Source organism: Harpia harpyja, chromosome Z (genome assembly GCF_026419915.1).
Source record: "Harpia harpyja isolate bHarHar1 chromosome Z, bHarHar1 primary haplotype, whole genome shotgun sequence".
NCBI lineage: Eukaryota > Metazoa > Chordata > Aves > Accipitriformes > Accipitridae > Harpia > Harpia harpyja.
The window spans coordinates 66,846,520-66,872,037 of NC_068969.1; the positions used below are offsets into that span (position 1 = coordinate 66,846,520).

The 25,518-nt window shown below is 39.4% G+C and overlaps 1 protein-coding gene and 1 long non-coding RNA gene across 3 annotated transcripts in view; one reads left to right on the plus strand and one right to left on the minus strand.

The window, feature by feature from the left end:
* Positions 1–83: 83 nt before the first annotated feature.
* LOC128136407 (uncharacterized) lies at positions 84–23,675 on the minus strand. Its single transcript, XR_008233360.1, has 4 exons — positions 23,536–23,675; positions 11,383–11,537; positions 3,887–3,975; positions 84–2,935 (listed from the first exon to the last, which is right to left on the minus strand). It is a non-coding gene; the product is annotated as an uncharacterized LOC128136407 (long non-coding RNA).
* The window catches only part of AUH (AU RNA binding methylglutaconyl-CoA hydratase), a 116,865-nt gene continuing 114,617 nt past the window's right edge, over positions 23,271–25,518 (plus strand). Inside the window, exon 1 of one of the 2 annotated variants that reach the window (XM_052775906.1) lies at positions 23,271–23,554. In XM_052775906.1, coding sequence (XP_052631866.1) covers positions 23,341–23,554 — 214 coding nt within the window. In that variant the 5' untranslated portion in view covers positions 23,271–23,340. Of the gene's footprint in view, positions 23,555–23,777; positions 23,917–25,518 lie in introns of those variants that run through there. The other variant, XM_052775907.1, reaches the window with a different exon arrangement.

Here is a 25,518-nt window from a genome sequence, read left to right on the forward strand (position 1 = left end):
CCAGGGTGAGGCGTCCCCGACCAGCTCACCTCTGCTGCTGCAACCGTGCCTCCTGGGTGCCCCGGCTGCCTGGAGGTGGCAGGGCCGGGGAAAATCCTTCGACGGCTCTGGGGTTGGGCACTGAGAGCTGCAAGGAGCAACTCCCTGAGCACGACACCAGCGCCAAGGCCTCGCTCAGTGCTCCAGACCTCGCGATCTGCTCAGCTGGAGTGCGGCCATGAGCTGGCTGGCTGAGACTTGGCACCCAAATATAAGCAGTGAGGGTCGCCTGGTCACAATCCATCACTCAGGGATGTTGTACTCCATCCCTCAGTGACATCACAACAGGCTATCCTTGCCCACAGCGCTCGCCCTAGCAGTGCTGCGGCCCCAGCACAGGTGTCCACTGCTGGGTGACATCACAGTCCATCACTGTGTGGTGGGGGGGAAGTGAGTGAGCAGCTTCGTGGTGCTTAATTGCTGGCCAGGGTTAAACCACAACATCATCTCACAGTTGGACAACTTGTCCAGAAGGATGCTGTAAGGTTCTGTATCAAAAGCCTTCCTAAAATCCAGAAAAGCCACATCTGCCTTCTCTTCACTCACTAGGAGGCCGACCTTATCATAGAAGGATAGACAGGGCTTTCCCTTTGTGAACCCATGTTGACTGTGCCTGATGACTGCATTGTCCTTGAAATGCCTTTCAGCAGCACCCAGTAGGATCTTCTGCTTCATTTTTCCAGGTGCTGAGGTTACAGTAACAGGTCTGCAGTTTTCTGAGTCTTCCTTCATGCCTTTCTTTTAAATTGGAACACTGTTGGACAGCTCCCAGTCAGCGGGGGCCTACCTAGGCTCCCAAGACTTCTGGTACATGATGGAGAGGGGTGCTGCCATCACATCCCCTAGCTCATTCAGTACACAGGAATGAATCCCACCAGGTCCCATAGATGTATGAACATTCAGCTGATACAGCTAGCCCCTTACAATTTCCATGTCCCCACATGCAAAGTCACTGTTCCTGCAGTCATGGTCCTCCAACTCAGAGGACCGGACAGCCCAAGGCCTATCATTAGTATTAAAGACTGAGGCAAAAAAAGCACTGAATGCCTCCACTTCTTCTGCACCCCTATTTGCCAGGGGACCATCTTCAACAAGTATGGGTGCTATATTTTCCTTGGACATCCTATCTTGTTTTCTAGTACAACAATAGCCAGTTTCAACTCCAGCTGAGCTTTGGCCTTTCATGTTGTATCCCTACATATGCAAACGACGGCTCTATAATCTTCCCGTGAAGCCTGACCTCGCTTCTAGAGATCATCCAATCTCTTTTTCCTCCTGAGTTCCAAGAGGAGTTCCCTGTTGAGCCAAGCTGGTCTTCTGCCCCGATTGCTTGCCTTGCAACACAACAGGATGGCCTGCTCCTGTGCTTAAACTGACTAGCACTCATGGACCCCAAAGCCCTCAAAAGCAGATTCCCAGGGGACACGCGAAGTAGGTCCCTGAGCAGCTTAAATTTTGGTCTCTTGAAATATGGGGTAGCAATGCTGGTGAACTTTTTTCTCATTACACTAAAAATTTTAAACTCAACCATTTTGGGATCACGGTGGCCAAGATAGCCACCTACCATCACATATCCCGTGAGTCCTTCTCTATTCAGAAATGACAAGTTGAGGACGGCACCTTTCCTAGTTGGCTTACTGAGTACTTATGACAAGAAATTATGTTCAGCCAACTCCAGAAATTTCCCAGGCTTGCTTGCCACAGCAGTACGTTACTCCCAGCTGATGTCTGGGAAGTTGAAATCTCCCATAAGGACAAGGACTACCAATCCAGAGATTTCTCTTAATTGCCTATAGAATAATTCAGCAGTACTAGTGTTGGTATGGAAGGGAGGTACAGTCTTCAGGTTTATGCATTAATCTACATCAGTTTCTAGATCAACAATAAATTTCACTGTAAATCCTAGCAACACAGTGAGAGATATAGGTAAATTAGAAAGAATGCCTTGTATTTGAGAGTCCACTACAGAACTTTCTATGTCTATACTGGGTTCCTGGTACGTAGTTTATGTAGTATCTATGCACTAGTCTCTTCAGGTATGGAAAAAATGAAAGTGTGGCCTGTAGATGACATGCAAAGGGAACAAGAACTCATCTGCAGTCCGAGTTCTTTATAAACCACTCTGTTTTGTCAGAAGTCTCTCATCTTCTTAACAAGTGCAGGATTACGGTTGAGAAGGAAACTGACTTCCTTACCTCAAAAAAAATGCTACACAGTCCTCACTTTTACGTATTATGATCATTCTTGATGTGATAAACAGTTAAGTAACATGTCAGATTGTACAAAAAGTCAGCTGGGTCTCAGAAGATTACTTTATAAGTAGGATGTGATATAATGGATTTGAGTAGTAAGAAAAGCCTCCTCCTGGAGCCATTTTATCACTATCTGTTACAATCTGTCTATGTGACACTTGCTAATCTGATGCTTTCACTCACTAGCTTGCTTTCATGCAAGCTTTCATTGTTTATTTTTCTTCTGATAATTCTGCTTACATAAAATTCATGCGATAATGTTCCTTAAGGAAGATACTCTCTTTTTGTTCATGTGTGGCCTCAAGAGATTACAGAGAGTCTCCATAGACTCTGTGCCAGACTCTCCTCTCTCTACACCATGTCTTTATAATGTGGCTGGAAGCAGACTTTTTCCCTAAAAGAGCATTGTAGTGAACCAGGGTAACAATGGCCTAAAATACACTGCTGCTGAAGAGTGATTACTGCATGTCCTCCAATCGTTGACTAAGATGTTTTTTCCTTCCTGTCGATTCTCATGGGCAGATCTCAGAAAGCTTCCCTCAGTATCAGTAGTGATCTAGTTGAAGCTGTTTCATTTTCCCATCCATTGCAGTTAGTTCAGATTCCAGATGCTCAAATTTTCCACAAGTTGCTGAAGCTATCTCCTAAAATAAGGAAATCACAGGGTTATTAGTTCAGTCCCATGAGCAACCTTTGAATAAAATCTGAAATTAGCCAAGGCCAGTTCTTTTGACTTCAGCATCCTTGCTCAGTTTGAAATGTTTCTTTCTTCAGTTACCAGCATCTTTATTGTGTTTATCTGTATCTCCTAAAAAAACCATTTATGGATATCTAAGCATAAATGAATAATCCTAATTAAATTTAAAAACGAAACTATTGAGAGCAGAGCCTAAAGAAACTTGACCTCCTTGTTTACTCCTGCCCTCCAGACTGTATCTCTCAATATCAATTTGAATATTATGGTGTGTTCTTGTATACACAGAATGCTTTCCATCTAAATTTTTTCCTCACTCCTGTACAGTGAGATAATCTCAATTCTACTACCTTACTGTGGCTTTAATTTGGCATAAATTTTCTGGCAACATTGTATTACTTGATATTTACATCAGATGAAGGAAATGGGATCCAGCCTTCAACAAGGATCTCATTTTGTTATGGTAGAATCTTTTTGTGCAATGTAATAGGGGTGCTGGCAATGGAGAGAATGTAAAAAGGCAAAGCAACAACAGTGTTTTCTTCATTAGGTAACTGTGATTTGATAACTTGGGCCATATTTGTTATTTATTATACAAGTCTTTCTTTACAGAACATGGTGTAATAATTAGCTTTCAGTATTATTTTCTTGGATTGTTTGCCTCAGCTTTATTAAATATTTTCTGCACCATCTCTGAAAATGCTTGGCACCAAAACCTGTAGTTAAATATGTTGTAGTTACTTCGTAGGAGAAAACCCTTTTTGTTGCCACTTGAATCCTTTAGAACAGGAAGCAAAATGTGCTCCTTAGAGAGATACTCCTTAGAGAGGTACTCAAGGACTGGGACACAACACAATTTTTTTTTTTTTTAAGGCTGCGTACACACACTTTTTTTACTCACTCTTTTTCCAAGTATCTCTGATTCAGCTGAAGCTACAGTCCTAAAATATCCACAGGGCAGTTGCCTGCATATGGCAAATGGTGGTTTTCCTGAAATGCAGCAGATTCTCTCATTAGAATTTCACTCAGGACCATTCGTAGTTATTAAAGCATTTAGGTAAAGGAAGAAAGAAATTAAACTACAGATGCCAATAATTTTTATTTAAATTCAAGGATGACTAAAAGTCCAAGGGCAGTCTGCAACTCAGTAAAGAGATTACTAAATCTGAGATATGAAAAGAGGGACAGGTTACTGGAATATGAAGTGTTTTTCTTGGAAATGATACAGTGTATGTGTTTGCCTATCTATTTATAACATGAAACATGACCCAACCACATTTTTCCTGTGCAACATGTTAAGTGTTGCATGCATTTTGAATACATGTAATGGTGAGATACACTGAAAAGCTGCTATTATGAACTGACCCAGTTTTCTCTCAAAACTTGTCAAAAACCCTTAGGAAACAATAATGATAATTAATAAACAGGTTTGTATAACAGGTTTTGAACCTGAGTTGAGAAGAAAACTTTTTGCATATGGTGCCAAGTAATTTTTGTAACACTGAAAGTGCATTTTTGTAGCATTCCAAGCTATTTTTTCACAGTTTGATGCAGAAGACAGTGTCTGTTCAAAACTTCTGCTAAATTTATGCCTTAGTACATTTCTGAAACATTCACTAGAGAAATGGGAGCTCTTCTGTTCTTGTCTGTGACCATTTTACCACTCAAAGGTTATGGGAAAGAACATTAAAATGGGGTAAAGAGCAACAGAATATGCAATGAAATCAAAAGAATTTCTCTCAGTGTAGCTGATTAAGTACAGCATCAGGCAGAAAGTTAAGTAAACACACAGTCATAGAAAAAAAATCCTACACTGGGGGAAAGACTCCTTTGGTTCTTCTTATAAGAAGAATTGCTAGACGGCAAGTCTAATTCTCACAAGAACTTTGTTGCAAACTTTGTACTCAACATTTGGAGCTTATCCTGTCAAGCAGAAAGTACAACCACATGCAGCATGAGAGAAACGTTTCAGTTTGTATGACAAATTTCACTTGAAAATGGGCTTTGCTTTTAATTTAGAACATTGTAAACACATCAGGAGAAACTAGTTTTGATCATTTGCCAAATACTGCACAAGTATTTAGACTAATAAATAGCCTTCTATAACAGGAAGTGTACTGTATATTTTATGTGTTCCCACAATTTTTAAGAGAAAGTCTCATCCCTTCTGTTTCACAGATGTTTCTAGAGAAAAAGAAAACTAGATAAAATAGCATATATTATTATCAAAAAAGCATTTCAATCATCAGCTAAAGATTTAGGAAACATTAAGAGTACATTATAAATAAGACTACATTTTAATTAGAGGGTTTTGCTCACTGATTAGTCTTTCAGACCCCAGGTTAAAGTCATGCCTTACTTAAAAAAATATGATGTATAGTTAAGAAAATAATCTTAGGGTCTATCATCTCATCATTTTCATTGTGTAAATTACAAAGTAAGGCATATTCCAGCTGTTAGGAAAACCAACTGGTCTAGTTTCCTACATCATTATTAAAGCACGTGGATCAGACCTATGAATGTACAATATATCAAATATTCTGTCTCATGCTGCTGTTATCAAGGCTACGATATGCACCGAGATCTAAGGGTTTTATTTGGTAAGCTTTGTGCTGGACTCTCCCTTTTGTATCCAAAATGTCGCAGGAAGGAAGCAGGCCCAAACAACCTCTATGCCTTTCAGGCACAGCAAAAGCTCTCTTATTTATGTTCCCTCACCATCTGGTTTGAAGGCCTGCTAGTATGGAACAAGAAAAAATAGTTCCAAACATGGGAACAATATTTCTACTTCTAATCCTCCAGATAAACTGCATGGGGAGTAGTGGTACATGTTAGATCAAGGAATGCACGATTATCTTTATTTAGGTTTTCACAGGAGAAAGATGTTGTGTGGTTATCAGAAGTAATTTCAACTAAATTCTGCAGAAATTCGGTGTGACCTTGGGGAAGGTACAGGACAGTATGCAGACTGCTCAGCAAGTTCTTGGAATGAGTTAATAATAAAGTTTTGATGCAGACAGCAAAGTATGCAAACAGTGAAAGAGTCTTTGAAGTTGGATTCTAACCAATGAGTTTCAGAATGTTGAGAGTGCACAGTAAAGTGGATCAGAGTGACCATAACATGAAAGCTGATCACTTTTAAAGATGGAGCAATGTAAAATGAAATCAGCAGACTGAAAAAATGCAGAAATCAGGAAGACAAGTCAAAGAAGTAGGAGGCTTAAGAGAACTGGTAAAGAAGTGATACTAAGGACACAAAGCAGGAGATGGGGAATGTCGGAAGGGAGCAATTTGCTTAATGATGGGTTTCACTGGCACCAAGCATAAGCAAAACATACAGAAGGTGGAAACTAGGTTCAGTTATGTAAGCACACATGAAGGTCTGAGTTAGAAAATGAGCTAGATACATCAACAGGAACAAGAAGCATATATGCACATCAGCACTATAAGAGTGAGAAGGGAATTGCTGCTCTGCTACAGGACAGAAAGGAGGAAGTAATGATAGATATTACAGACAAAATTTAAAGGTTTAGTATTTTTGGATTAGCATTCTCTAATAAAGTTAATGCAAGCAAGCGGCCAAGACAATACCTGTACATGACAGCATAAGAATACTTCAGTAAGCTGGATGCTTTCAAATCGGCAGAGACCAAAGAATTTCAACTTTGGATTCTTACAATGCTTTCAAATTGGCAGAGACCAAAGAATTTCAACTTTGGATTCTTACAAATCCAAAGTAAGGATTTGTGAGATCTTGCTTAAACAGTCATCTGAAGCTATCTCAGATATTGCAGTAGCTGTTCTTGAGAAATGGGGTGATGCTCTGGGAAAAAAATAAATATATTGTTTCTTTCAAAAATGGGAGGCTAACTTGTGGAAAGATTGTGGATCAATCTATTTGTAAACAATCGAAAGTTAGTGAGGAAACAGGTGAGAACAAACAGGAGTTCATCATGAACACACTAAGCTATCTTACTCTACCACAGGGCAACAGGCTGTGGGGCAAGGAAGAATAAGCAGATGGTATATATCTTTACTACTGTAAGAGTCTTCTGTCTCACATGACAGACGCTTAGTAGGCTAGGGAAGTGTGATCAAGATGAAATGCTAAAATGGGGATGCAAAATCAGTAGTACGACAATATTGCAGTGAGTCGACAGTTCTTCATTGCTAAACAAAAGCTAGACCAAGTGGGATTTTGCAGTAGCCCGTGCCTAGTTTCATCTGTTAAATATTTTCATTACTACTATGAAACCGTAACAATGTGTTTATTAAATTTGCAGACAATTTGGAGCTGAGACTGTCTGTGAAGTGGAAGACAGGTTTAAGATTCAAAATGAAGTTGGCAAAATTGGAGAAAGGAGATGCAAGTGAATGGATGATATTCAACAGTAAATGCAAGTTACCATATTCAGACAAGAACGTTCAATTGCACAATTGCAGGATAAGCAGCACCTGGCTCATGACAGGCCTCCATCAGGGTGACCTGTGACTTGTAATGGATTAACAGTTGATCATGAGTTAACAAAATCGTGCTGTTGGAAAAAAGCATATTGGGACACATAAAGAGGAGAAGAGCTTACAAGATGCAGATAGAAGTTCTGCATTATTTAAGGCTCTGGGTGTTTTCAGTCTTGGACACTACCTTCAAGAAGAACATGAAGCAAAATCCAACCAATGGCAGAGAATCCAGAATAGGGCCATGAGAAGGAGCTCATCAAACACAGGACCTACAAGACTGGGAAAATTGAGGTTAATTAACCTAAAAAAAGAAAAGACTAAGGAATTATACAGATAAGAATCTTCATGTACATAAAAAGTTGCTGCAAAGAATAAGGTAATTATTTATTGTCTGTTCAAGAGGGATAAGATGAGAAGTAATAAGCTTCAACAACAGCAAGAAAAATTAGAACTGGGCATTGAGGAAAACTTATAGAAAGGGTTGAGAAGCACTGGGCCAGATCACTTGTGAAGGCTGTGAAGTCTCCGTTGCTGGAAATTTTTAAGAGCACCTTAGACAAGGATCTGTCAGGATGTTATTTTTTTGAGAATGGGGATAAATAGGTCTATTCCTTGAAGCTCCTTTAGCCCTACTTTGTGCAGTTCTGTGATCTGTCTTGGCCCCAGTTGCTTATCACCTTAACAAACCTTCTAATTAATCAATATTTGCGATGTACTTGGGAATAGTGCTGATTGGATTGCTGTCTTATGAGTACAATCAAAGAATCAATGTTTAGATAACCGTCAAGGAATTAATGTGTTTATCTATAGCTATACAAACCACAAATGTCCCTACTTAGGAACATAGGCCCAGCCCTATGAGGGTTTACCGTTGCCAGCTATATCATAGAATCATAGAATATCTCAAGTTAGAAGGGACCCATAATCATCAAGTTCAACTCCCTGCTCCTCAGAGGACTACATAAAACTAAATCATATGACTAAAATATATACAGTAGTGGAGATGTTGCAAGAGTCACTGGTACGTAGAATAAGGAATCACACTCCCAGTCCTTACTAAGAGTGGATAAGATGGTTGTATTATTTCTAGTCTGGCTTTCATTAGATGTTAGTGTTTTACTCTTCTCTCAATCTCCATTGCATCAAATCTTTTATTAATTGCAGCTTATCACTATCGTTACAAACAAAACCTTACAGAGTGAAGTTTAATTTAATTGGATGATGTTTTCTTTTCATAACATGTAATAATGCATATATAGCCATTATGATTTGCTCTGGATCTGACTTCAGCCACTACCGAAAACTTACTGTGTCCTAATAATAATGAAATAACTTTTCCCTAATGAAAAAGCCAGGTAGTGATTTAGCCATCTCTGCTCCCTGAGTGCTTTCTGAATTATGGTTCTATTTAAGAAATATGTGTCTATTATAATCACACTTTTTGAAGGGATTATTTCACTTATAAATTATTTTCATTATCTTTTAGATTTGCTATAACATCTTGACCTGTATCTGATTTCTACCTAATTAAACACTTTATCACCTCATCAATTCCTTTTTGAAATGTCAAATTATTACTATTATTATTTTATTGCACAGCAATAAGAATTATGTTGGTAAGAAGACCCAATTCTCTCTTGAAAAAGCTTCAGCTCATTGGATCAAAATTTGCGTACAGATCTAACTAGGAGCTTGATTTAGTTCAAAATTGCAGATCAACAGAAAACTGTGATATTTCACATTTATAATGTGAAAAAGCTGTACAGTCCAACAAAGATGTTTTTGAAACTTATTAGCTAGGCTGTAGTAATAAAAAATGTATGAATTACTTTTGGAAAATGTAATTCTTAAGAAAAGGGATTTGTAATTCCTTTGACTAGGCATTTTTTTTCTGAGCCTTTTCCTTACTTTGATTTCAGGCAATGAATCACAGACACTACAGTTGGAAAAATCCAGTTAAACCACATCTACTATCAATGCAAAAGAACATATTCTTCACTATTTTTCCAGGCTAATCTAAAAATTGTCATATTATTGGATTTTCAGTTCATACTGTAGTAATTCCCTTATTTGTTCTCATTGACAGGAATCAATTGTTTTTCCTGATCCAGTTTAAATACAAATTTTCTCTAACTATATCGTGTACCACTGTAAACATAGATCTGCCTACATTCAGTATCTTTACTTTCCTTGCCACTTTTATATGTCACCCCTTTTCAGTTACCTTACCTTTTAAGGAGCATGGCTTTCTCAGAGTGAGGAACTGAAATTTTCTAAAAATAAGACCTTTTCATGTAGTCAGATTAAAGCAGATAAAATCCACAGTCACTTTCAAATGCAGGGGATTGGATTGCACTGTGTCTTTCTAGTAACATGGTTTATGAGAAAATACATCTAATTTAGCAGAAAGGCAGAGGAGGCAGAAGAAATATTCAGAATTTGGATTAAAATGATACACAAAAAACTAAGGAAACATTTTTTTCAGGATAAAATAAAGTGAACTCCTGGCCCTAATGTAGTTAAAAGGAATATTGCCATTGAGTTCAGTGGTACCAGAATTTCACTGTGTTTATCTGGAAACTTATTCAATACTTTTAAAGTTAATTTCATCTGAAGACACAGTGGAGGTCTTTTACTACTTTGTCATGGAGCTGAATGAATAAAAATATAATCTTGTATGAATTGTCCAACAATAATCCAATTGCAGTTGTCTGCTTTAATTTAAACCCCCAAATTAATAAATTTACAGGGTTCTGTAGTAAAAATTTCCAATGAACATAAAACCGGAATATATATTTTCTGTTTAGTCAGTTAAAAGAGCTTTTTTTGCCAAAATTGTTCGTTGTTTATCTGCCAAGTCTTGTAAAAAAGAGTTACTTTCTTTGGAAATCTTTGGAAACTCCTAAGTTTATAAAATAAAATAATTCAGTAGCATTACAGTATAACAAAAAATATACCCAGCAATGTTAAGGCATAACTAGGGAATTGAATCTGAGCATGCTAGGAAACCATTTAAGGCAAAAAAGCATTAGCAAATGCATGTCATTTTGCTTGTGTAATTTGTCATTAAGAAGGGAAAAATAAATATGTAGGTCAGAGGTTAAAGTTTAATTTTACATAAAGTCCTTTCCTGTATTTTTAGCACTTATTAGAAGGGAAGATTGCAGGTCTTACAATTTCTTTCAGAATTTTCCTGGGAGAGGATGAAAAAGTATCCACCTCTCTGAAATAGTCTTGCAGGGGTATTGCAGTTGTTGAGATCAAACCGCATTTACTTCTTTCCATTTGACCTCATGGAAATCCTGTTAACTATGATACCTGTACACAAGGTTTTCTCAGAGATGAGGACTAAGAGGGACAACAAAGATACCTACAAATTCTCTGAGAAATTTTACAAGTAATTTATGGCTGACAAGCCCAGCATTGCAAAGAATTAATTGATCTTGAACCTTATTGCTTGAAAACTTTTATGAGGTAGGTTTGGACAACAGAAATCAAGAGTTTGAGTGAGTTTCCTAATTCTCCTCCCTCCATCCTTGATGTCTCTCATATGGATAGCTATGCCATCTTAAAGCAAAAGATTTTTTTCACATTTATCTTTAAGCTCTTGCAAACTTTCCATGTGAGGACATGACCTGAACTGGTACTAATAGGTCATACAATGTTATTCATATTATTTTTGAGAATCTAGCACAGCTTTATGAATAACTTGTTACTTTATAGCAGTTCATTGCTCCACTGAGGGGAAAAAAAGCAGCAATGTATAAAGACAGTACTTTTTGTTTTGGTTGATATAGTGACTATATACAAAATGTAGCTTTAAAAGTGATTTCAAACAGTGCAGAAGAAAAATTAACAGATATTTGCATGGATTTAGCTCCTGCTATGACACTGCTTCAGTATTACCATATGGCACCACTTTTATCCAGAACATACCTGTCTTTTCATAGAGTTCATTTCTAAACTGTAGGCCCTCCAAGATGGAAATACTGCAACTTAGTCAGTTTGCATGACTTCTGACAGAAAGGTGAAAAATTAGGAAAAGGCACATCCTTGGTATTCTAGTGATGTCACCAACAAAGTGTAGTTCTCTGTAACAAGACATGGAGAGATGACACATAAGACTAGCTGGCCTATCTTTCAAGACAATTAATTACTTCCAAGGCCAATCTTAGAAATGACTGGGCCATTCTAGTTTAAACTTAGCCAAAGACTGAGGCAGGCATTCAGCATGGCAAACCTTAGTCTGAATGGCTACATTTATTACAATTGTAAACCGTTTTATGATGTGGGCAGGTGGACAAATGTAGGCAGCATCTGACTATAATATGGAATAGTTTTCTGCTTTTGCCTTTCACATACAGAAAAAACCCCAGTGGGTCTGGATGAATAGCTCTGTGCCAAAGCCAGCCTCAAAGTAGTTAAATGTCTCTCATCTATTCTGCATCCCACACACAAGTGTGTGTGGGAATGCTTGTAAATTTAATGAAGTGCTGACTGAAAGAAGTTTATGCCTGGCTTCCAATTAGACACTAACAAGCTAACCTTACGTAGCACAAACTCCTTCTTAGTATGAAGATGGAATATGTTAGCTATAAGCAACCTCAGAGTGACCAACTTTATAACATTGCCAAGACTCTTTTTTTTTTTTTTTCTTTTCACAGAACAAGCTTTTCCTTTTAACATCTTGGCTCAATTCGCTTCCTTTTTGAAGTCAGTGTGACCTCCCCATTGATCCCAATGGGTTTTGCACTGGGGTCTTAGATGTGCAGCGGTTGCTAATACAGGGTAAGTATTCAAATACTGCACAAAGTGAGTAACAAGAAGTGGTTTATAAATTTATCTTGCACAATAATCTAACCCAGAAGATAGACCAGAGGACAAAAAGATATCTATTCCTTTTTCTTAGATCTCCCAGGTCACATGCAAATGGTGGTTCTCCACCTATTCAGGTCTAGTTGCACATTCCAGCTATCTCCTGGCTCCGAGTTTAGGCAAGATCTGGGCATATTTGTCCCCCCTGTTAGAAAGGGGACAGAATAGAAAGGGTCTACAGTATGCTTCACCTGCATTTTTTATGAGCTCCACCTGTATGATGCATCTTTAATTTACGCACTGTGGCCTCTGTTACTCTGTACAAACACTATATTCATCAGTTTTATAAGGCATAAAAAGTGAACTTTACTGCTAAATTCTTCAAAAAGTGAGCTGGGTATCATGATACAGAGCATTTCAACACCCAACTTTTAGGACACCTAGTTGCTCTGCTGGGTTCTCTAGGCTTTTGGAACCTACATGTCCATGAGAAAAGGTGGACACCTAAGAGTGGAATATCCGAAAAGCAATGTAAGTGGCAAACAATCTAAGCTAGCCGATAGGGAAATACTGAGGAAAACAATACATTTTTAAATTTTATCCTATTTATGAGGCTTCTTAGTCCTATAATTATGAAAGAAATTGCTTTGCCACTTACTAGAAATTTTACAAATATATTTAGAAGGTTGTAGCACCTCTTTACATCTTTTTCCAAAAATTGCTGTCTTGAAATTGTTATCATTAATCTGTTTCTTACCTTTGTTGCTAGCTTTCTGTTAATAACAGTGTAACAGCTGGTTGCATTCTAACTGGAAATGGAACAGTAGCTCACTTGGTGCCACTGAGCATCTTGTAAGTGCATTTTTTTTCCAAGACATACTGTATCTGACAAGTCTGACAGACCACATAATACAGCCAGTAAGAAGTTTCAGCCAGCCCACGAAATTAAGTCTTAGATACAGTAAAAATGACTAAAAAGATGCAGAATCTGATCTCAGAGAAATGTCACTTTGTGAACATGCCCAAACTAATTTGAATAAACCTTTAAATGGTACTTCAATTAAGTTTTCCAGTAATGAATAAAGAGTATATGTACCATCTCTTAATTAAAACTTATTTATTTTCCTATTCTTTTCATTAAGAAGACCCACCTATCTTCACTCCTTCTTCACTATTGTGGCTATTTTGTATACTTCTGTTTTGGCATATGTGATAGTTCAAGGTGTAAAAGTTTAGAAAGCTTGGTTTTATGATACACTTGTATATCCTTTTTACATATAACTCTAAAAACATCACTTGGTATTTGAAAGAGAAAATTTTAAACAATTTTCCTCCAACAGACTTAAATAATAAATCACCTTATTCTTTGTATATCCTCGTGTACTTTTTCCTTTTAGCTTATTACCTAAGCTTTGCTATTTGAACAATGGTTTTCTTCTTCTCTAGCCCCATTTTCTTTTTATATTTGATCCTGTCATGAAGTTATAACTGAATTTGTGACATCAGTCATTTCCATGGGAACAGACTGATGCTTTAAACATAGGATTATGACGAATTCAACACAGGATCGAGTAAAAGGAAAACAAGTCTACGAGCAAGCAAGATTTTATTAGAGCACAACAGTGTTCTGTTAAAAGGGTGGAGAAAGGAATATAAATGCTGAATACACTTCCACTTTTTAACACTGCAGTTCTGTGTGATGGTCCATGCATTGTGGTTATTTATTTCAGATGTTAACAATATTTGATATAACATCTGTGGCACTCAGACGTTGCCAAAATTTTCAGACATATTCATCAGTCTTCTTACGTATCCAATACATGACACAGTGGGTTTTCGTGACTGCTTGCAGTTGCAAATAGAATCATAGAATCATAGAATGGTTTGGGTTGGAAGGGACCTTAAAGATCATCTACTTCCAGGTAACTCCCCTGCCATGGGCAGGGACACCTTCCACTAGACCACGTTGCTCAAAGCCCCATCCAACCTGGCCTTGAACACTTCCAGGGATGAGGCATCCACAGCCTCTCTGGGCAACCTGTTCCAGTGCCTCACCACCCTCACAGTCAAGAACTTCTTCCTTACACCTAATCTAAATCTACCTTCTTTTAGTTTAAAGCCATTACCCCTTGTCCTATCACAACATCCCCTTGTCCTATCACAACATGCCCTTGCAAAAAGTCCCTCTCTGGCTTTCTTGCAGGCCCCCTTTAGGTACTAGAAGGCTGCTCTAAGGTTTCCCCAGAGCCTTCTCTTCCCCACACTGAACAACCCCAACTCTTTCAGCCTGCCTTCATAGCAGAGGTGCTCCAGCCCTCTGATCACCTTCGTGGCCCTCCTCTGGACTCACTCCAACAGCTCCATGTCCTTCTTGCATTGGGGGCGGGCCCCAGAGCTGAACACAGTACTCCAGGTGGGGTCTCACAAGAGCGGAGTAGAGGGGGAGAATCACCTCCCTCAGCCTGCTGGTCACACTTCTTTTGATGCAGCCCGGGATACAGGTGGCTTTCTGGGCTGCAAATGCACATCGCCAGGTCATGTTGAACTTCTCTTCAACCAAGTTCAGTAGAGGTAGTAGGCTTTCATCACCTCTGAAAAATCATGCTTAAAACATTTCAGGTTGAACTCTGAAAAACTGGAACACAGGCAACTGCTGGGAAATATGGCTGTACATTAATTTGTCTTAGTAAGTTTATGTTAAGAAATGTCATAGGTTTAACTTATTAAGAATCATAAAACAACTTCTTTTAAAAAATAATTTTAGTCCAGCACAATCTAATTTATGTAATGAAAAAAATATCCTGTCTTCTGTAAATGACATTCCCTTTAGATGAAGTCTGTTACTATGAAGCATCTTGAGTATAATGCAGACATACACATGTATGTGGATTTCTGTTGGGTCAACTTCCTACTCCACATTTTCCAGGCTAAAGGGCTACTGGTTGCATTAGAAATTTCATTAAAAGTCTCATTCCGGGGTCAAAACAAACCCTGGTAAGCCGTGACATCTCAGAGGTTCTGTCTTGCTTCCACCTCATCCTATACTGCACAGATCAACTGAAGCTATACTGACAAGGCTCATATAGTCACTGAGGAACCAGATACTGTGGTGATATCAAAACTACAAAGAAAACTACAAAAGCTTTATTCTATAGTTAAAGAAGCTATGGTATTCTGTGTTTCTGTGCAGTGGCTACTGGAAGGATTGTTAATTTAGTCCTGCCCTGGCCAAGATGCCTAAATCCAAAGCAGTATTGCATGCCTCCTTTAAGCTTTGCTGGCAGAGGGTGCAGGATGAGGGAGGAGAAAAATGCCAAGGATACTCTATAACTCTGTTCCGAGAAATATCAATCTTAAGGTCACTACTGGAGTCTGACTAATGCATGGATTAAGAATAACACCAAAAACTGTCCCATTATACCTAATTGTATTAAATATCCATTCCAGTATTACAGTTTACTAGCTCTTCTGAACACCTTGGGAATTTCTTTCACTAAACAGCTTTAAAATACTGTTTCAGAACATAGAAACATCCCATTCTTGTTCATATTTTTACTTCTTCCACCTATTGTTAGGCTGCATATACCACAGGAAAAAGGCATGTTTGAAAGACTTCAATAAAGAGGGAAACCATATTCTTAACTTTTTTTGAGGCATACTGTTGAAACAGCACAAATGCTACAAAATTTCTGAAAGTTATGGGCCATCTCTGAAGTAGAAAACTGCAGGCAATATTAGCCTAACATTCTGGCTTAGTCTTGGAAACCTGGTTTAGGTTTTTTTAAGTGTTCCACTTTATTGAGCTGCTTACATACATAAAGCTTTTTTTTTTGCCAGCTGCTGCCAGGGCTGAGAAGACACAGTATATTGTGTTCTGCTTAGCAGATAAAACATACTTCACAGGGCATAAGGCAACTGGATGATAGTTTCACCTTCCAGACATAAAGTGACATACACAAGAAGATACTATCTAGAAAGCAAATGTTAACTATGACTCTGATTTTTGTAATTATTTTTCTTTAATTGACAATTTTCACAAATTGCAAAAACTGATTCCTAGATGAGATTCCTAATTTTGAGGATCTACAAAACCACGTCTTTAAAGAATGTTAAGAAACCAAAAATCTGAAAATTGCTGTGTTTGAAATGGCTGTTTACTGGCATTGGTGAATAATTCTGTATTCAGTCTGTGCCTAGGCACATAAAATACTAGCCACTTAGTCTGCATTTTTCTTTTATGTTCACCTACCAATTGCTATGTTCGTTGTTCTTGATCTTAAGAATCTTGATTTATTACATAGACAAATGACTTACTTACACTGCGGTGTTTAAATAAAAAAAAGGTTATGATGAAACCATTTTGACAAAACATAGAGTCTTTAGTTTATGTAGATCCCAATTCATCTGTTCTCATATTCATGTGAGAGACAAAGACTGTGATTATTTAACCTTTTGCTCTGTCCCGGAAATTTGGGTCATAAGGTCATACAGATTCTTTGACATTACAAGAGTTCTTATATATGACAGAATAAGCTTTCACTGAAAATGCTTATTCAGCTTATCAGACTGTCGTAATTGCATCAGTATGTAGAGAGTAAAGAATGCAGGAAAATACTGTTAAGGTTAGAATGGAAAAGATAACCTAGTCTAATGACACTGAACAGAAGATCAAAAAAGGCCCCAGTGTTTTCCCCATATGGCATGAAAATGAATGTGAAGCATTTCTTAGAAAGAATGAAATATATTCAGTAGATCTCTGCACAACATATTGTTAATCATAAAAGACTAAAAAGGAAAAGCAATGAACATAAATGTTTTACATCATAACAGCTTAAAATTTATTTTCAGAGTGATTTGTGCATAATGCATCATATTTTTCAAGCAGTAACTATGCAATTGACTTTCTTAAAAAATGCTCCAGCTTTTAGCAAAAAGGTGAACAATATCTTAAACCTCACATATTATCTACAGTACATCCACTGTAAGCTCAGTTGTGTTTAGACATAAACTACCTAAAAGAAAAAGAAATTAGCTGAACAGAAGGCATTGTAATTAATGCCATTCAGACATGTAATACACATCTTAACTCTTGGCTTGCTTGTGAACAGTAATAAAGAATTACATCTGATAAAAACAGTCTATGAAGTGCTGTTGATTCTTCTATAACTTTTTATAGCTTAAGCATAAAAGACCAGGTTTCTCCTAGCTCCTAGTAGAGACCTGGATTTCATGACAAAGTATTGCCTTTAAACAGTGCAGAGTTTCTTGGTAAGTTCTTTTCACTAGAAATCACATTACCTTGGGACAGAAGCATTAAAATATTTTTCATCTCCTGATTGTAATGATGACAGTAATTTTTAATTTGTTTCATTGAGAGTTCTACAGAAATGCCCTTTATTACTTTAATTAAAAAACTTTTAAACAAAATGTTACTCGGATGAATTGCAACTTTATTTCACCAAATGCTTGTTTGGACAGAAACCCTACTCTCTGCATTTAGATATTGCTTTTATTAAGTTAGTAATTCTTTGTTCCAAAATGCTTCCTTCTCTAGGCTAATACCTAGTTCTATTTCATTCTTCTAGATACCATAAATTTGACAGGATTGTTTTACTGCCTCCTTAGCAGAAGACCACATAGCTTTTTACCACACATAAAGGCACTCAGATAAAATTGGGAAATCCATTTTCTACTAGAATTTCATATCAACTAGCTTAAATCAAATGCCAATTACATCAGTAGTGTTCTGCCTGGTTTCTGTGCTTCTTGTGCAGCTTTCACTGACACCCCTACACTATATGAGAGCTTGCCTTGTCAGTTGCCAAAGCAAAGATCCTTTAAGACACAGTTAACAATAATGTTGGCTCTGGAGTTCTTCAAAAGGATACAAAGATGGAAGGGGAGAGGAGTATTGCTTCATACAAAGGCTTGTCCAGAACCCTGATCATGAAGACTATAAATGATTTTAACAATATCTATAAATAGCTGAACAGGATACACTCACTGTAAGAAAAGTATTCAATGATGTTGCAGTTTGGTTGCAGTTTGCCTGAATGCATACTAATTTACCTGAGTTGGTGAATGTCTGTTTTGCTGAGCTACTTTAAAAACACAAGAAAGCTTTTTAAAAGCTTTGGCAAAAGGAGACATATCAGCATTCACAGACTTGGAGTTGTAATTAGATACAAGTATCTCAATTTTTAGGAGCCTCCCCTGTTGGTCAATTCTCTATTTCCATTATCTTTGCTTACATCGACCCCTATAAAAATACATACCTTTATTTCATGCCCTTTTGGGATAAACTGTGTGCCCTGCCCCAAATGAAAACATTCTATATATTTTCTTTACTAAATACCTGCACAGTTCCTGTTAGAAGTACCAAAGGCCTTCTTTAGGCTCCGATCTTCCAATATTACATGGTTGCAGCTCTGTGGCAACTATTGCCAATTCACCCATGCAAGAGGCCTTGCTCAGCACGTTTGTGTTCCTGTAATTGTTTTAGCATTCTGCCTTGTTTGTGATCTGCAGAGAATGGGCAGACAATTTGGTTGTTTCTACCTCCCGTGTTTGGGAATTAGGATTTTAAGCAGTCCCTTGTGTAATTGGCTCACATATGCCAGGCGCTTGTCCACTAAATCAATCCAATGCAGTTGTCTCCATTTTCAAGACGCAATACACGCACAAATAAATGGGGTTGACATGAACGTAAAGACAAAATTTGTCCTGTGCTCCAAGGCATGAGTGACGCATAAGTACATTTTTCAACAATACGTGTTGGAACCAGATAACAAGTGCCATGTAAGAAAACTTGCAAGCATACCCAAGTAGACTGAGTTTCCTAAGAATAATTTCTGAAGAGAAAAAATAAGCTGTAAAAACATCATATATCTTAGCATTATAATCTCAAAGCTGCACTGCACAGAGAGAAAATAGACAATCCAAGGAAACAGCTGCCTGCAAAACATGTTGAACAGGCATGGTGCCAGAAAGGGAACATGCTGTGTGTGCTACATGCTTATTAATAATACATAACAATGCAGGACTTCAGCATTATCAGTGTTACAAGAAGATCAAAAAGGCTTTAAAAAAAGTTAAAAATCAAGATTGGAAATGCAAGTGTGCTAACTGGATAACATAATAATTAGTAAAATTCTGCTATTAATAAAAAGCAAATATGTGAAAATCGGAAGAGACAAAAGCTCCTGGCGAGTGCTGTGAAATTGAAACAACCTTTATAAACCAACTTAGACAACAGGTAGCTAATGGATGTCACTCTCAAATATCAAGTTGCTTTACAGAGACAATTAATTTCCAACTTGCAAGAAAGACAAGTGATTTAGCTCAAAAAGCCAAAATTGGTTGCTCCATTTTTCCCCTAAAACATGTTCCCTTTTCACTTTAGTTACACACTGCCACTGATGGCTCATCCAGGGAAAATGAAACTATTTGTTACACCTCATCTACATGCACCATGTAAGAAAATCAAAGCAACTTAGAACTATGTGAGATTCCTTCATGTCCTTATTCCTGCTACATTGTACATACTGTCTGCACCTTTTTATTGTTAGCTGTAAAGTCGCGTATTAGTATAAATACACATGCAACTATTTTTCTGTCTCATTTCAAATGTTTTATTAGTATTTTTAATAATACTAGATGCCTAACTGAACATACACAAGTACTTTCACACTCCTTGATTTTAGGTACCTAATTTAAGTCTGAAGTTTAGAGGCCACACTCCTCCATTATACTTAATTAAGAGTGAGATTGTTCCTCTAGAAAGTGAATCATGGCAGGTGCCCTGCACTGAAGCATGTTGAATAACATTCTGAAGAAACTTCTCTCCACTAACCATGCAGGCAGCCTCCCAATTTCTGTGTGTGCCTAAGTTGCAACAGTACTGCATCAAAAACACAGAAAAAGAAAAAAGACTGCCCCCCCACCCCAACCTCCCCTCCCTTCAGACTGTATTTTCAAACAAAAGCCATGAGCAAAGCTAAAAAAGGGGCTGCACATTTCCCTTTTCAGTCTCAGTCCTGTACACTCTGAGAACCTGCAACCTGATGTGAATGGGCTTTACAGGGTAATTCCAAATGTAAAATTAATTAGTGTGAAGGGCCTTCAAGTTTTTTTCCCTTGGATTAGATTATGATTGAGTGACCATATTAAAAGTAACAGCTGAGTGCAGAGAATTGCTGAGCTATTCTCCAGCTACACTGGTTCTATTTTCATTCACGCTAACATTGCTTTTCTGGGCATACGGGAGGCTGAGTCAAGATTTATACAGTTGTGCTAAATCAATTTATTTTACCCATCACCAAGTATCAATATTTGGATTTCTGTGTGCAGCAGCTATCAGGTTACCAAGCAATGTCATATGCTATTTAGGTAGTTACTTAACAGTTTTGTTCCAGTTGCTCCATTTTTTTTTTTCTTATTAGGATATATGTTTAAATAATAACCTGCATGTCAATATACTTTCCCTCTGTAACTAAATGTACTTTCCATGTACTACTTTGACTTTAAAGCTGTGTTGTTAGAACTAAACCACAGTGAAAAAAAACAGGGAACAAGAGAATATGGAAAACTTTGCTTTCATCCAAGAGTCCTGATTCATGCTGGAATGTCAGTGCAATGGGAGGAACTGAATATACAGTATTACAAAATGCACTGTAGTATTAAATTACCAAAATAGAATACACTTATATGACTATTGTGTAGTTTTAGGCATTAATACAGAGAGACACAGTTCAAAGAACAGAAAGACCCACTACAGCAGGCATCTTTATGTCTCTTGTTGCCAAATATTAAAAATTTCGTTTTTTAAAAAACGTTTACTCCATAGGCTGCAGAAAATCTTCAAGAGCTTTAACTTTCTTATGTTACAATGATAGCTACATTACCACTCTTCATGACTATTCTGTTTTCAAAAAACACTAAAGAGGTCATTGGAATAAAACTGTTTCTCTAGGTGTAAACATGCCTTAGCAATGTAGATGTGGAAAACTGCAGAAAAAGTGAACAGAAATTAAATTTTGTTTTCACTTCTTATGCTAAGAAAGTAAAATCAAACAGTGACGGTGTAAAAGAAAATTGTACTTCTAAAATTCTTTCAGCTTTAACCATGATTGCGGGTGTTTGTACAGCAGATAGGAGGCTACTGGGCTTGATTCCATACACTGACCTCTGCTCAGGAAAGCGTTTGCTAGACCTTCAGTCTGGGAACCATTGCAAATGACAGCTGTACAGGGACACCATGTTTGCCTTCAGCTTCAAAGCAACATTATGGTACTGTAGTGAATCTAGTTCTGCTTTTAATATCTTTTTACCCTATCCTCTGCCTTTTAGAATAGTGCTGTCTCTCTGTTTCTATTGACATAATTGGGTATGATCTTTCAAAATTCTTTCTCATAAAATAAAATGTTCTTCAACTGTGAATGAAATTTCCATGACAGGCATTCTTTATTCCCTTCTGCTGGAAAAGTCTTTAGCATACTGCGAGCACTACTGGAACAGGCTGTTAATCACAAGCTATAGCCCTGTTTAAATAGTAAAACATAATAAATGCAAGGAGATAGCCTGCCTGTTCCTCCCCCCCATGTTTGCCCTTCATGGTGCTCTACAAGAACAAATAGGACATTATTTTTAGATTTTCATTTCTCCAGAAGGAAGGCAGTAGAAGTGCTACTGAGCAGCCGCATGAAGGAGAGGAATGCACTAGCTAGTTTTCCCAAACGACAACCAAAATGGCTCCATCTGAGCCTCTGTTGGGAAGTGGTACAGCTTTATCCCTCTGATTAAGTAACACTGAGTTTTGTAAAGGACAGGAGGTGGCTCAAAGGCATGTTTTCAATTCTCAAGGCCTAATTCTTTGAAGTAAAAAAACTTGAAAAAGACAAACTTCACAGCTTTAGGAGCCTCATTAATGTCCTGGATTAACTGCAGCTATAGCAACCTTTTCCAAGCCCTGTGTAAGGAGTCGAGTGAACGTCTTTACTTATACCTAATATATACATATACTCAGGCCCAAATAAATCTTATAATATTGACACATGGATTGATGAAATTCTACCGTCCTTTTGAAACAGGTCATAGTGGTCTTGTAACATGTGAATTTGCGACTAAAGATGGCAACTATCTCCCACCTCCACCCTTACCGCTTATATCCTTTGACTCCCTTCAAGCTGGTACACCTGCCAGTGTGCATGGAGGGGAAGCAGACACCATGGCCATGTTGCTTACACAACTAAACCCAGCTCTGAATATCAAGTCATATTAACTTGATCCTTGGTTTTGGAAAGCAACGGTAATTCTGAGTGCCCAAAAAGAGAAGGGTGGGTGTAGAGCAAGAGGGGAAACAAATGCAAGCAGTCTTTTACTTCAGCATGCAGAACCAAGCACTACCTGGTTTAAGTTAGTAACCGTAGCTGCTCTGGTCAGCACTGATGCCACCACTGGGCCTGGGCACGGTTGTGATACTTGAAAAGCAGCAAGAGCTTCGGAAAAGTTCACGTGCATTCTTTCTGGGACCACCTCATACAGTGCAACAAAGCCCGAGCACGTTGTCTTTCAGATGGGATCTAGGTAAGCTCACCACAAATATAAATGTGCTGCATAATTTCCACTGCTATCAAGCACTCTCAATAAAACTAAACAGCAATTTTTACCGATCAGAAACTGCTCCACACACCAGTGTATTTCAAGCTGTGGGTGAAAAACCTCATCTCTCTTCTCGCTAACAAGTCTTTTCTCCCCATCGGCATCCGCCAGAGCTGGGGCCGGCCGCTCGACGCCGCCAGGCCAGGCCAGGCCAGGCCAGGCCAGGCCAAGGCGCCGCGCTGCCCAGCCTCCCCCTCCCCGCGGGCTCCCGCGGCTCAGCCTGCGGCCGGCGGCGCCCCAACGACTGCCGGGCGGCCGTTGAGTGCGCGCGCGGGTTGCGCGCGAGGTCCTCGCGCCTCAACGGCGGCGCGGGGGGGGGGGGAGGGGGCCGGCGGCGCCCCGTGCGTGCCGCAGCCAGTCACGTGGGCGGCGGGACCGCGGCCGGCGGTCGCGAGAGGCTGAGGCGGCGCAGGCAGCAGCATGGCGGCGGCGCTGGGCGGCCTGGGCCTCTTGCAAGGCCGAGTCAGGCTGGCAGCCGCGGCCGCCGCGACCTCCTCCCTCGGCCGGCCCGGCCGCCGGCCGCCGGCGCCGCGAGGCGCCGCCGCCGCTCTCCTCTCGGCCGGGAGGAGCTATGGTTCCGAGGCGAAGGAAGAGGAGGAGCTGCGGGTCCGGTACCTGGATGACGAGCACAAAGGTAACGAGCGGAAGGCGGCAGCGGCGGGGCGGCCCTCTGCCGCTGCCCCGGCTCCGGCAGCGCCCGGGCCGCCGGCCCGGGGTGACCCTTGGTCGCCGCCGCGGCACTGTGGGGTGGCCGCCGCGGCACTGTGGGGTGGCCGCCGCGGTGGGGCAGGGAGGGGGAGGTGCCCCGCGGCGAGGGGCGGGAAGGGAAGAGAAAGGAAGGGAGCGGCGGTTCCTCCTCCTCGTCGGCACCTCGGCCCGTGGCTTTGTGGCAGGGTGCTGGGAACTGCCGGCATGGCAGTTGCAGAGGTGGGGCGGCTTGGTCTCTCTTGGCCTGTCATTTTCAGAGTACCTCAGGGTACGTGCTGCGTGTGCCAGGTACGCCTCTCTCAGGTGGCATCTGTTGGCCACTTTAACGGGAGAAAATGAAGTTTAGCGGCAAACTGCTACAGTCGTGCTGCTTCCCACACCTGTTACGTCTTTGCGTGCGGGGGTTAGAGGAGGACGCAGAAGTTGTATCGACGTTTTCTGTTCTGGAAAGTGTGGCTTCAGTGCTCTTGCTCATCTCATGCTGCTCTCCTAGTAACCATCTCGCCCTCCTCCTTGCTTTTAGCGCTGTCAGCTGCTGCTGACCTTGTTCTATTCAACTATGCTAAGAGTCTTGTTTTAACCCACCTGGTTAAATAAAGAAGGAAAATCCGTGCTCCAGAGCTATCTGGAGCCAGTGCATCACAACATGGACACTTGTACTTCCTCTTCTGGTTTGATGCTCACCAGGTGATCTTCCTTTGGGGGTGTTTCACCTCCTTTGGTGTTTGTCACTTCCTTCCCATTTGGGTGCAGCAGGGCTAGGAATGGTGGAGAAACAGTGCAAGCTCCGTTCGTGAGGATTTATTTTTAGAGACATGATGTTATACCTACTTCTATGGAGAGGGCCATAGTGTGGAGCTCATCATCTGCAGTGCATGAGTCTCTTTAAGTGGATAGCATGTCTTGGGATAACCATATGTTGAGATGCACAATTCCGTTTACATCTTTCAGCATGTAAACTCAAGTTATTTCAGACTTGCTGCAAATCCAGGTGAACGCCTGTGAGTTGTGTATGCATGTATATAGATTTGTACACATATAGAGAGACGTAACTTTAAAACTTTGAATTTCAGCATGAGGCTTAGAAGATGATTGTTTTTCAAAGGAAAACTGAGGTTCTGCTTTTATTTGAGGGAAGGCTTTTCTGTCACTGGTAAGGGTCAGTAAAGTTGATGATGTAATCTGATCCTGAAATCCATTTCTGTCTTGGTGATTGTTCTGTTCCCAACTCTTTCCAATTCCTTTAAGATATACTTCTTTAGTCCTGTTTTCTCAGCCAGTTGTGGAACTCGGAATTAGTTTTAAACATCTATTTTAATTTTTTAAGGTTATTTTAAATTGAGGAAAAGGCAAGGTGGGAGCAAAGAGTTCGTAAAATGTTGAAGGAGTGTTTTTGCTTGTTTTGTGCTTTTCCAACAAGAGGTAGAAGATACTTGAGTACTACCTAAGATCAAGATTTTTATTTCTGCTATTAGACAACAAGCAATAGAATTAGGTACTGTGTTCCAGCTGTTCAATCAGCTAGGAATCATTGCTTTTGCAATGTTATGAAGGTGTTTTGTACTGTGTATCTCTCCAAAGTTCATTGTTGGGTGTTTCTCATGCAGACGATGTAAGTTTGATTATGCAGAGAATTGAATGAGGTTTTTGAAGAAAAGGTGCACAGATAGCTAAAGTTTTGCATGTCAATAGCCCACCTGTTTTTATTTTTTTTCTGTTGAAAAACTCTTTTTGGAGTTGTTTTTTCTTTCCTTCTCAGAATATACATCTTCGTTAAATGCGGCGTAAAAAATGCCCCCAAACATGCAGATCGCTTTTGGAGTGTTAAATCAACTGGCGCTATCATAAGGAAGGATTCAATCAACGTATTTTTAATTCATTAATTCTCTT